This window comes from Pogona vitticeps, chromosome 4 (assembly GCF_051106095.1).
Source record: "Pogona vitticeps strain Pit_001003342236 chromosome 4, PviZW2.1, whole genome shotgun sequence".
NCBI classification, from domain to species: domain Eukaryota; kingdom Metazoa; phylum Chordata; class Lepidosauria; order Squamata; family Agamidae; genus Pogona; species Pogona vitticeps.
The window spans coordinates 186986146-186998617 of record NC_135786.1 but is presented as its reverse complement, the minus strand read 5'-3'; the positions used below and the strand labels follow the sequence as shown (position 1 = coordinate 186998617).

Below are 12472 nucleotides of genomic sequence, written 5' to 3'. Positions count from 1 at the left end.
TAATTTCTGTTAATGCCAAATGGGAAATCTTACCAGGTATCAATGCTGCAAGAGATCCCTTTACAGTGTAGAAAATGTAGAATTTCACTTTTAAAATAGAGTTGCAATAATTAGCTTTCTACAGTCTTAATATTGTTTTAAATGAGATATCCTTATAACACTAAGGTTATTATTCCACTGAATCATTTTGGGCCTGATTCGTAAGAATACATCAGAGCTGCTTCTCAGTTCTATTAATCTCCTCTTCCCCCCACCCCATTCTTTTGAAGAAGAAAAATTAGAAGGAAGTAAAGGGAGTTCTGTTTTTAAGAAAAGAAATAAAATAGCAAAAACAGAGTGCTCAGACATTATTATATTTTAGAACCTTGCAGTAAAGTAATAATTACTGAGAACTGCAACCACAGACAGTCCCAAGTCCCAGTCCCAAGTCTGAGGTCCAAGATCATCTAGGATCACAAAACACTGAAGCTCAGAACTTTGGCTGTTCTAGCTGAAGGTTCTAGGAGTTGCAGGTCAATAACATCTAGAGCCTTCAGTTCGGGCCTCAGTTCAGCTACAGGAGGAGAAACTGCATAATTTTTGAAAGTGAATTGCCTCAAGTTAAGAAATCACATCTAAACCAAATCCCTTATGAATACACAGTGGGAGTAAAGAACAGATTTAAGGAACTAAATTTGGTGGACAGAGTGCCTGAAGAACTTTGGATAGAGGCTCGTAACATTGTACAGGAGGCAGCAATACACAATTTAAAATTATGGCCGTACACACAGTGACAAAAGTATGCTTTTGTGGTGGTATGGTGCCGAAAAGGGCAAGAGATATAAAAGAATTCTCAGGACTTGGATTCCCCAGAGAGTCAAGCCATATGCCTGGAGGTGTCCCCTCCCTTCCTGGCTGAGGTCTTTAGAAAGAGAGGTGAAGCTGTTGCCTGAGAAGCTGTAATCCAGCAAATAGGAAATACTCCAAGAGTATTCCAGCTCCTAGTTATGTGTTTCTCTGACTCTAAAATGTGAACTGAAGGAGTGGTAGTTATGGCTTCTCCTGAGGCCCAAAATACTATTAAGGGCCCTGTGTGAATAGTGTATATTAAGCATCCTCAAACTATGGCCAGTGATGGTACTCTTATATTATGCCCCTTTATGGTTTTGACTACAACTTCCATAAGCCCCACCCAATGTAAGCAGTGATCAAGAATTAAGGGCACTTCAGACCAGCTCACTACTTGGTATCATGTGAAGGCGGATTTTTTAAAGAGGAAATCTCTCATCTTGTGGTAATAGTCAAAGTTCTCTTTGGCTTCCCCTAAACTCACTCCAAAACTTTTATATCCTCATGCATATTTCCTGTTATTTTAGTCCCCTAGTTCCACCTCTGTCAAGTGACCAAAGGTCCCATGGTCTTCAAATGACTTCATTCTGTCTTTTTTGCCACCTCTTCTACTTGAAACACTTACATGCAGTGGTGTTATGGTAAATTCAGAAGTGTGGGTGCTCATCAGAATAGGCTTCATAGCTTTCACTGTTAAGATGTGACATTTTGTGTGTATAGAGTATTAAAACAATTAAGGGGGGTGTCGAAAAAGTAGAACTGAAAATGAACATGCTTTTAAAATTGAGGCTTGAACAATAGTTTACTATATTCATTTCAAAACAACTAACTAGCTCTCTAGTTGCACCCTAGCAATCCAGACAGCTGAATATGTTTATGTTGCAGTGTGTAAATATGGAGGTCGCATTTGCAGAACCTGTAGCTTGTATTCTTTGTAGTTCCATTACCTGGGTTTTACAGTATCTTGCTACGCCAAATGCTTATGCTGCAAACCTTTATTCCTGTAGACCAACAATGGCGAACCTATGGCACATGTGCCATAGCTGGCACACAGAGCCCTCTCTGTGAGCACATGAGCCATAAGTTGCTGGATTGCTATCCCCAGCAGCCAAACCTGAGGAGGCGGCTGCAGCCACGGTGCTAGTGCCCCAACAGGTGGTGGGCCAGGATCTGGAGCAGCTGGCGCTGGTGGTCGGGCTGAGCTATAAGTAGTGGTAAGGTTGGGCATGACAGGAGGCAGATCCATAATGGGGTCTAGAGGTACCTCTGTGCCTGGGATTCCTCCTTCCGCCACTGCTTCCGCCACCACCTACCATTTCTCTCCCCCTCCCCCAGTTTGGGCACTTGGGCTCAAAAAGATTTGCCATCACTGCTCTAGACTCTGCAAAATGTTGACCAAAGCAGTGGTGCTATTGTCATAGTATCAGCTTTCCAGATTCTGATTTACAATCCTTTGGAGTTACAAAGACTATAGTGACAGTAACATTGCTTGTTTTGTTTTATTTTCCCTTGGTGGTCCAGGCTCCTGGATCTCCAGACTCATGGAGAAAATATTGTTTATAGTTTGAAGGGAAAGGTAAACAACTGAAATAAGTATAAATATAGGGACATAAGACACACATAAGAAGGAATTCAATTCATTGTTACAAGGCAACACAACAACACGCAATGCCAAACATATTGGATATCAACAAGAGTCATATAACAGTGAAGCAGCAGGCTTCTTTTCCAGAAACCAGCAACACTATCAACATGGACTTCCCTCCATAGATGCAAACTGGCACAAAGGTGGTTTCGCTTGGTGAGGACTTAACATTATTTTGTGTGTGTTCTTAATATGTTTAAAGGCTAAGAACATCATTTTCTTTTAATATATTTTTATTCATAAGAACTTTGGTATTTTAGAAATGTAATCCACCTTTTGCTTTTTTAATGAGCCTCTTTTAGGCTACAAACTCCTTTATTTGTACTTTTCTCATAACTGTAAGGATGTTTTCAGTACTTTTTGATTTGATACTTTTTTGTGCTTGTGAAACAGAGCAATGTAAATAAATAAAGCTTGTAGAATTAGACAAGCTGATGTTGTCTGGAGTTACTGCAACAATGAAAAGGCATCCTGAGGGACTCTTTAAGGGCCATGGTGTTGGGGTGTGAAATCTTAAATGCTGGAATATTGCTACTGGTGACCAGCAGTGACAATTTTCACATTTCGTAGTCCAATCCTTCATCCCCCATAAGACTTCCTCAGGAGCAAAGAGATACTAAGGGAGACAAAGAACCTGGGGGGGGGGGGCAGCAGATAGAAAATGTTTAATTACCAAAATAAAGTTGATGACAATATAAGACTTACATAGCATAACTTCTGTGTTGCCTTTATTACTACCAAGTCCTATGTATAATAAATAAAACAAATTCATATTGTTTCCCTGATTACTCCTCTGTCTCCTTGTTACAAAATAAAACAAAAGACAGAACTATGTGGCACCTTAAAGACTTAACTATTATATTTTAATGTGAGCTTTCATGGAGAAGTCCACTTCTTCAGACATAAGAAAAAAAATGCAATACTGGATGAAATGCTAAGTTCACAAGTAAAACATTCTAAATATTCATTTAATACACTCCAAGAGTCTTTGGCATATAGTTACTTCTCACATGCAGTAATGTATGGCCTATGTTTCATGTTACATTCTATTGTAAACATTCTTACGGGAGACAGAAAAGAAATACCAAGCCAGAGCAAAAAGGAGGGGGGGAAGTGGTGGTGGGGTTTTGGTGAAGACTGACAAGAGTCAGGATACAAGTTAAAAACTCAAGGGGAGGAAGTGGGGGAGAAGAAGTATATATAAAAATAAGCTAGTAGAGGAACTACATGTGTTAATGTAGAGAATGCTGACAGTTTTTACCTTTAAGAGCCTTGTGATCAGAGATGGGCCTAGTAGTTGTGAAGAAAATAACAATAGATAATAGCATGAGTATTACCGTATTTTTCCTTGTATATGACCCCAATGTATAAGACGACCCCCTAATTTTAATGCTTGCCGGAGGCGGAGGAGCAGTTAATGGGCAACTCCACCTCCATCTCCTGCTGCATCCCCCGCCCGATCACCTTATCCGTCCCGACTGCCGGGGCTCACCTCCAGCTTACATCATCGCTACCTTGTCCCCTGCCTGAAGGGAGTGCTGGAGGAAGCGATGTGGCAGCAGCAGTCAATGGGCAGCAGCAAGACGTGCTCGAGTGCACGTAAGTGCTGCTTTGCCTCCCCCTCCTGCTGCTGCTGCCTCCGCCACCGGAGGGGACAAGGCAGCGAGGTGAGCCCCGCCAGTCGCACTGGAGGAGGCAGTGGGCGGCAGCAGCAGTAGCAAGACGTGCCCAAGCGCGCATGACTGCTCCTTTGCTTCCATCTCTGCCTCTTGCTACTGCCTCCGCCACCAGAGGGGACAAGGCAGTGATGTGAACTGGAGGTGAGCCCCGCCAGTCACACTGGAGGAGGCAGTGGGCAGTGGCGGCAGCAAGAGGTGTCCAATCATGCACAAGTGCTTCTTTGCTTCTGCCTCCTTCCATGTATAAAACGACCCCCCAATTTCCCCCCCCCCTAATTATTTTAGGAAAAATTGTTGTTTTATACACAGAAAAATACAGTATATCTGGTAATGACTTAAGAAACCTAGGCTTATATTCATTTTGTTTATATGGGTACCCACCTTGCTTATAAATTTTATCTCCGCTATTTCCCTCTGTATTCTTGATTTGTAATGATTCTGTTATAAAATAATGACTTTCAAATCTTCTACAGAGATCTGTCTCCAGCCATTTCAATCTACAAGTACAATCCACCTTTCTCTGTTTTTGTTTGTTGGGTTTTGCCTGATATGCTTGCGCTGAGTAACATGGCTACCTCTTCCAAAACTGTGTCCTTGTTGTTTGCTCAGTCTTGAATTTTGGATTGTAAGCTCCTTAACATAAGGATCTGCTGTTGTATGTTTTGCAAAGAACTGTGACGGTGGTACTGTAAATAAATGTATAAACACTGGACTTTGGGGGGGGGCAATTAATAGGCTTTGTTTATACTGGAATGCATTGGTAAGTATTTAGAATTCAGTCTACCTGAGCTTTTTAATGGAATCATCATTGAAAGAATGGGAGTTGTAAAAGAGAAACTCCTCATTATTTCCAATTGGTTTTACGAAGGAGAATGTAGGCAAAAGATTAACCCTCGTGAACACATTTCAATTAGTTTAACAATACTTCTCTAGAAGACAGAATGCCTGAAAGTTAAGGTTATACCTGAGTTCTTTAGGGTAAGGAAGATACATCTCTAGTGACATTTTGTGTGTTCTAGGCTCCATCAAAATGAGATGTTTGTGTGTGTGTAGTTTTAGTGGAACAGCTTAAGGCTCCTGATAGGAATAAGACATACTGTAATTATGGAACGCTTTGCTCTCAGAATAATACATAAGAGACATAAACTTGTCTGGTGTTTAACTGGCACTCAAATGCATTGTTGCAATGGGCATGATTCCAGGAACAGAGATGGTTGTTTTCTGAGACTTAGATGGCTTCTGTCTGCCATTGATAGTGAGATGGTGTCGTTATCAGTTGTGAGATGCAGGAAAGGGACAAATCCTATCTGTTTCCTGTGGATAAGCAAAAGGTTAATAATGTAGTAAAATTTTGCTCCTTTAAAAAAAAGGCAGACTTGGAATGTTTCTGTTAGAGGCATTTCTGACTATTGTGTTGCATGATAACTGGCTTTTTAGAGCTTGTAGGTTTTAGGGAATTTTATATTTTTTTGTAGAATATATTCAATAAGTGGTTTCCCAAAGGGCTTATTCAGTCTCTCTCCCCACAAACATTAATGTCTTTATTCTAACTGACTTTGTGCTGAAAGAAAAGTTATGACAATACTACTTATCAAATAGACTAAACTGTTTTATTTTACTTTAGCTGTCAGGTGTTTTATTTTTCCATAGAAGCATTTCTATACAAAAAGAGAAATGATTTTTTAAACATTTTCTTCCAGAAACCTCATTGAAATGAATTATATAGCTTCAGTCCAACTCAATGGATTTGTAGAAGAAAGCTTTCTGAAAGACTAGGCCCTCTAAAAGTCTGTTACCAATGGGAATAATACCTTTGTCGTTTTCTATATCCCATTTCATTCCAAATGTGTAGATTTGGTTCTATACTTTCCCTGATGCTGAACATGGTATTTCACATAATGGAGAACATGGATTGTGATCCACAACCATTAATGCTAAAATAAACATGTGATAAATAAATGTGCCACAAAATTCTGTTATATTGAAATGGGTGACTACTTCTTTGAAAACTTCTAACTATCTTAAGAATCCATTCTCTCCTAAACAAAGTACTTAAGTTTGTGTAAACTTAATATCGGTCATTTAGATGTATCAGAATACAATTATTTTTTAATAACTCTCAGCAACAGGGTGATCATATCTTTTCCTGGAGGAGGACTCATAGGGAGTAGCTGAAGTGCAGGTCTGCCAGCAGAACAATACTTGCCACAGCAGAGATCCACAATATACCCATGGAAAATTGACAGCATAGATGACGGTCCTACCCATCAGTGTCCCAGGAGCGATGGTGGGCAAAACAGGGGCAGCCGTGTTTTCACAGAATCCATAGAATCATTGTTCCCTTAACAAAAGCTGCATATTATCATGCTGGGCTTCCATGCCTATCTGGAGAGAAAAAATGAACAGTTCTTGGGGGGGGGGTGCTCCTACCTTAATCCTGATCACAACAACTTGACTTGGGTTGTCAAGGAGATGCTTGTTCGACCAACGAATCTTTCCCCTGCTGAAGGACAGAATTCTGTTAATAATTTCAAGGTGTTTTCTCTCGCACAGGAGAAGATTTCTGTCTAAAAGGAAAACTACATATTTTGTGTAGGATAGGCCACGTAGCCTAAATCCCAGAAATGAAGTAATGCAATGGCTAAGCAGTTTGGATTACTATTTGGCTTGTGTTCTTGTTTGTCTTTTCATTGTTATTCATAAATCCTTCAGCTTTTACCATAATAAGTTGTCATTTGTTCCTGTTTCCAGTTTTGTTTTGTTTTTTAACAAGTTGCTTTGTCTGTGATCACCTAAATGTTCAGCCTCTGTTTTACTAAGGAAGTCCAGCCAGAAAGATTTTTAGCAAAGAGGAAGACATGGTGGGCAACCTCTTGAACTCTAAAAGAACAAAATATGCTGCGTGTATCTAGCTTTTGTGACGTTCATGCTCTTTGGTTAATCATATCTGACTCAATAAATCTAATGCCTACTCTTTTATTATTAGGTGCATATTAATCCTTGATTACTGGTTACTAGCTGTTAAGTTACCTGAGTACAAGTATAGGCCCTCAATAACACACCACCGTATATTCTAGCCTCAACCACGAACACTCCTGTTCTGGGAAGCAGTCAGCACTGGGTTGCTGGGGAATATGGAAATGTTGTCCAGGGCTTACAGAAGGGAGAGGTTTGAGGAAACTGGTCAGGGTGTGCGTGTTCCTCTGTGTCCTTCCTGAAATCTCCCACTGCATTATGTGATACCAAAACCTCAGTTTTAGGAGATGGCTCTATAAAGCAGGGGGAGGGCCCCTTCCTGCCCCTTTCCTCCTATCTTGAACTTTCTCATACAGTGGGAGAAAGAGAGTTTGGCACACTCTAACATGTGCTTCCAGGAACTTGCATATTAATGCGGTTTAATTGCCCTCAACATTTCATAAATCCTAGAAGCATCGGCTGTTAGGGTTTTTTATAAATAGTTTTTCTTGGCTGTTGGGGCTTTTTAAATGTTCCTTTTCCTTTTATTTGCATAACAATATAGCACTGTGTGCCCAAGTAGCCAGTCCCTCAAATGTATATCGGACAGAATTTTCTTTGTTTTTATTGTGTGTCCCATGACCCATTGTGCATGCACTCCTTCTGTCTTGACAGTTGTGCAAAGGAGTGTTCAGTATCTTTTGCACATGCGAAATCCCCATTGCTTGCAACAGGATGATACACAGCTTGGAGTGCAACAATTGTGGGGCATAGTTCTCCACACCGCCTTAACTGGATTCTACCTTCAGTCACCACTTTATTTCAAAACTGGTATACAATGATTGATGGTGCTATTCTTGCTTTCTACTGCTAAAGCCGTTGTTTCTGTTATACCTTCTATTCTCTTTGGATTCTTCTTCCTTGTATAGTATTAGAATTGTAATAATCCACAAGGCATGTTGTTTTCAGAATGAGTGTTAATTTTAAAAAAAGGAGATACTGTGTTTAATTACCTTTGAAGTTTAACATCTAGGCATCCATGTGATTTAATTCTAAAATAGTTTAAAAATATTTTTTTCCAGTTGAGTTTTTTAGATTTTCCATAATATGCAGATCATTTTACAGCAGATACAAAAGAAACATTAAATATATTAAAACCTGAATTTTCATAAAGTTGTCAGTGTATAATACAGACAGGCCAACTAAAATTGATTTTAAAAAAAAGCAGTGCGGGAACAGTTTTTTCTGGTTCTACAAATTGATTTAAAACAGCCTTATATAAAAGAGGACATATGTGGATCCACAAAGAGCTCATCCAAGCCAATGTGTTTGTTTTTTGCTAGTATGCACACATACACACATGTATGTCAAAGACAATCTGAACAGGAGACCCTTAAACACTTATTTCCTCTCTTCCCCAACTGCAGATGGAGTAGACATTGAGGATGATCCTTCTTGCTCATGGCCAGCTTCTTCACCTTCCAGCAAAGACCAGACTTCCCCAAGCCACGGAGACGGTTGTGATTTTGGTGAAGAAGAAGGTGGCCCAGGATTGCCCTATCCATGCCAGTTTTGTGACAAGTCGTTTAGCCGCCTCAGCTATTTAAAGCACCACGAACAAAGCCACAGCGACAAGCTCCCTTTCAAATGCACATACTGCAGCCGTCTCTTCAAACACAAGAGGAGCCGGGATCGCCACATCAAACTTCACACAGGAGACAAGAAGTACCACTGCAGTGAGTGTGATGCAGCTTTCTCAAGAAGCGATCATCTTAAAATTCACTTAAAGACTCATACCTCTAACAAGCCATATAAGTGTGCCATTTGTCGGCGTGGATTCCTCTCCTCTAGTTCACTCCATGGACACATGCAAGTCCATGAGAGGAACAAAGATGGTTCTCAGTCTGCTTCCCGGATGGAGGATTGGAAAATGAAGGACACTCAGAAGTGTAGTCAGTGCGAAGAAGGCTTTGATTTTCCTGAAGATCTTCAGAAGCACATAGCAGAATGCCACCCTGAGTGTTCCCCAAATGAAGACAGGGCTGCTCTTCAGTGTGTTTACTGCCATGAACTCTTTGTAGAGGAAAATTCACTTGTAAACCACATGGAGCAGGCTCATAATGGAGCAGAAAAGAAAAATATGTGCAGTATTTGTTCAGAGAACTTTCATACTGTCGAAGAACTGTACAGTCACATGGATAGTCACCAGCAGCCCGAATCGTGCAACCATAGCAACAGCCCCTCTTTAGTAACTGTTGGCTATACCTCAGTATCTAGCACTACACCTGATTCAAACCTCTCAGTGGACAGTTCAACTATGGTAGAAACAGCTCCCCCGATAACAAAAGGCCGTGGAAGAAAACGAGCAGCCCAGCAAGTAGCAGATATAACTGGGCCTTCAAGCAAGCAAGCCAAGGTTACCTACAGCTGCATTTATTGCAACAAGCAGTTATTTTCAAGCCTTGCAGTACTACAGATACACCTGAAAACTATGCATTTAGATAAACCTGAACAAGCCCATATTTGTCAGTATTGTCTAGAAGTGTTACCTTCGCTTTACAATCTGAATGAGCATCTTAAGCAAATACATGAAGCCCCCGATCCTGCACTGATTGTTTCTACCATGCCTACTATGATATACCAGTGTAATTTCTGTTCAGAAGTTTTCAATGACCTCAACACCCTTCAGGAACATATTCGATGTACTCATGGATTTGCAAATCCAGCTGCTAAGGACAGTAATGCATTCTTTTGTCCTCATTGCTACATGGGGTTTCTTACTGATTCTTCCTTGGAAGAGCATATTAGACAAGTCCATTGTGATCTCAGCAGTTCCCGTTTCGGTTCTCCTGTGCTAGGCACCCCTAAGGATCCAGTTGTGGAAGTATATTCTTGTTCTTATTGTACGAATTCTCCAATATTTAATAGTGTTCTTAAACTGAATAAGCATATAAAGGAGAATCATAAGAACATTCCATTAGCGCTAAACTACATTCATAATGGAAAGAAATCAAGAGCCATGAGTCCTTTATCTCCTGTGACTCTCGAGCAGAGTTCATTAAAGATGATGCAGGCTGTCGGTGGTGCCCCTCCACGCCCTGCTGGAGAATATATTTGCAATCAATGCGGTGCTAAATACACTTCACTGGATGGTTTTCAGACTCACTTAAAAACGCATCTGGACACTGTCCTTCCGAAACTGACCTGTCCTCAGTGCAACAAGGAGTTTCCAAACCAAGAATCCCTGTTGAAGCATGTGACCATCCATTTCATGATAACCTCCACTTACTACATCTGTGAAAGTTGTGATAAACAGTTTACTTCAGTGGACGATTTGCAGAAACACTTACTTGATATGCATACTTTTGTATTTTTCCGTTGCACTTTGTGCCAAGAGGTATTTGATTCTAAAGTCTCCATTCAGCTTCACCTGGCTGTGAAGCACAGCAATGAAAAGAAGGTATACAGGTGCACCTCTTGTAACTGGGATTTCCGCAATGAGACAGATCTGCAGCTCCATGTTAAACACAATCATCTGGAAAACCAAGGAAAAGTTCACAAGTGTATTTTTTGTGGTGAGTCGTTTGGTACTGAGGTGGAGCTTCAGTGCCACATTACAACCCACAGCAAAAAATACAACTGCAAGTTTTGCAGCAAAGCCTTCCATGCTATCATATTGTTGGAAAAGCACCTGAGGGAAAAGCATTGTGTTTTTGAAACAAAAACTCCCAACTGTGGAACCAATGGAGCACCTGAGCCGGTTCAGAAAGAAGAAGTAGAGCTGCAGACCTTGCTGACCAACAGCCAGGAATCACACAACAGCCATGATGGTAGTGAAGAAGATGTGGATACCTCTGAGCCTATGTACGGATGTGACATTTGTGGAGCAGCCTATACAATGGAGTCACTTTTGCAGAATCACCAGCTTAGAGATCACAACATCCGACCTGGAGAAAGTGCTATAGTCAAGAAGAAAGCAGAGCTCATTAAAGGGAACTACAAGTGTAATGTGTGCTCTCGGACGTTCTTCTCTGAAAATGGACTCCGTGAACACATGCAAACCCATTTGGGTCCAGTGAAACACTATATGTGTCCAATATGTGGTGAGAGATTTCCTTCTCTTCTTACTCTCACTGAACATAAGGTCACACATAGCAAGAGCCTAGACACTGGGAACTGCAGGATTTGCAAAATGCCACTCCAGAGTGAGGAAGAATTCTTGGAGCATTGTCAGATGCACCCTGATTTACGAAATTCCTTAACAGGATTCCGCTGTGTGGTGTGCATGCAAACAGTGACTTCGACTTTGGAGTTGAAGATTCATGGGACATTCCACATGCAGAAGACGGGCAACAGTTCCACAATGCAGGCAACAGGGCGAGTGCAGCATCTTCAGAAACTGTACAAATGTGCATCTTGCCTGAAGGAATTCCGTTCAAAGCAGGATTTGGTGAAACTTGACATCAATGGCCTGCCATATGGTCTGTGTGCTGCCTGTGTTAATCTCAGCAAAAGTGGGAGTCCAAGTGTCAACATCCCTTCGAGCAGTAACAGACAAGGCATGGGCCAGAATGAGAACTTGAGTTCCACTGAGAGCAAAAATAAAGCAGGAGGGTTGAAGACTCGCTGTTCAAGTTGCAATGTTAAATTTGAATCAGAAAGTGAACTTCAGAACCACATCCAATCAGTCCATAGAGAACTCCTTCCAGACAGCAATAGCACGCATCTGAAAACACCACAGGTATCACCAATGCCCCGAATTAGCCCATCACAATCTGAAGAGGTAATTCATTCTTTTTCTTTCTCCCCTACATCTCTCTCCCTCTTTCCAGTTCTTTAAAAAATCATTTATTTAAAAAATTGCATCTTAAAAAAAGTGTTAGTTATTTACCAGGATACACTTAGCCTAAATGTGCAGTATATCTCCCACAGCCATTAGCTAGCTAGCAATTACTTGCTTCTTGATAAGCCTTGTGTTTTGGCTTGCATGGTGCAGAATAGGACTAATTCCAGTCTCCCTAGGATATTGTCTTCTTTATCACTGAAGAGAATAATCTTCATGCCAGCACAACTGAGAGCTGGAATCTTAGCTGCGGCTCATTTTGAGTTGGAATCCCTAGTTCTGAGTTATGCTTACGGCACGGAGTGTTAATGACATAAAAGTAAACCACATCAAGCCAAAGCATTGGCATGCAGAGTGCTGTTTTTTGAAAATATTTGTGAGCAACAGAGCAGGAGGGCTATTTTTGTAAATTATGTTGTTGACATTAATTTTTCCCTGTCTTGCTCTACTTTGATTAAAAAGAAACACCACAGTGTAACACCTACTTTTGCTAAAGGGCAAATTAGTCTTTTCATTGCAATT

At 40.8% G+C, this 12472-nt stretch overlaps 1 protein-coding gene and 1 long non-coding RNA gene across 19 annotated transcripts in view; one reads left to right on the top strand and one right to left on the bottom strand.

The window, feature by feature from the left end:
- ZNF521 (zinc finger protein 521) overlaps positions 1-12472 on the top strand; it is a 366934-nt gene that overhangs the window by 138697 nt on the left and 215765 nt on the right. For all 18 annotated transcript variants that reach the window (XM_072998868.2, XM_072998870.2, XM_072998867.2 and 15 more), the window contains one exon: positions 8535-11890. In XM_072998868.2, the coding sequence (XP_072854969.1) occupies positions 8975-11890 (2916 nt within the window). In that variant the 5' untranslated portion in view covers positions 8535-8974. The remainder of the gene's footprint in view (positions 1-8534; positions 11891-12472) is intronic.
- On the bottom strand, positions 4880-6725 carry LOC144588974 (uncharacterized). Its single transcript, XR_013544770.1, has 2 exons — positions 6583-6725; positions 4880-5466 (listed from the first exon to the last, which is right to left on the bottom strand). It is a non-coding gene; the product is annotated as an uncharacterized LOC144588974 (long non-coding RNA).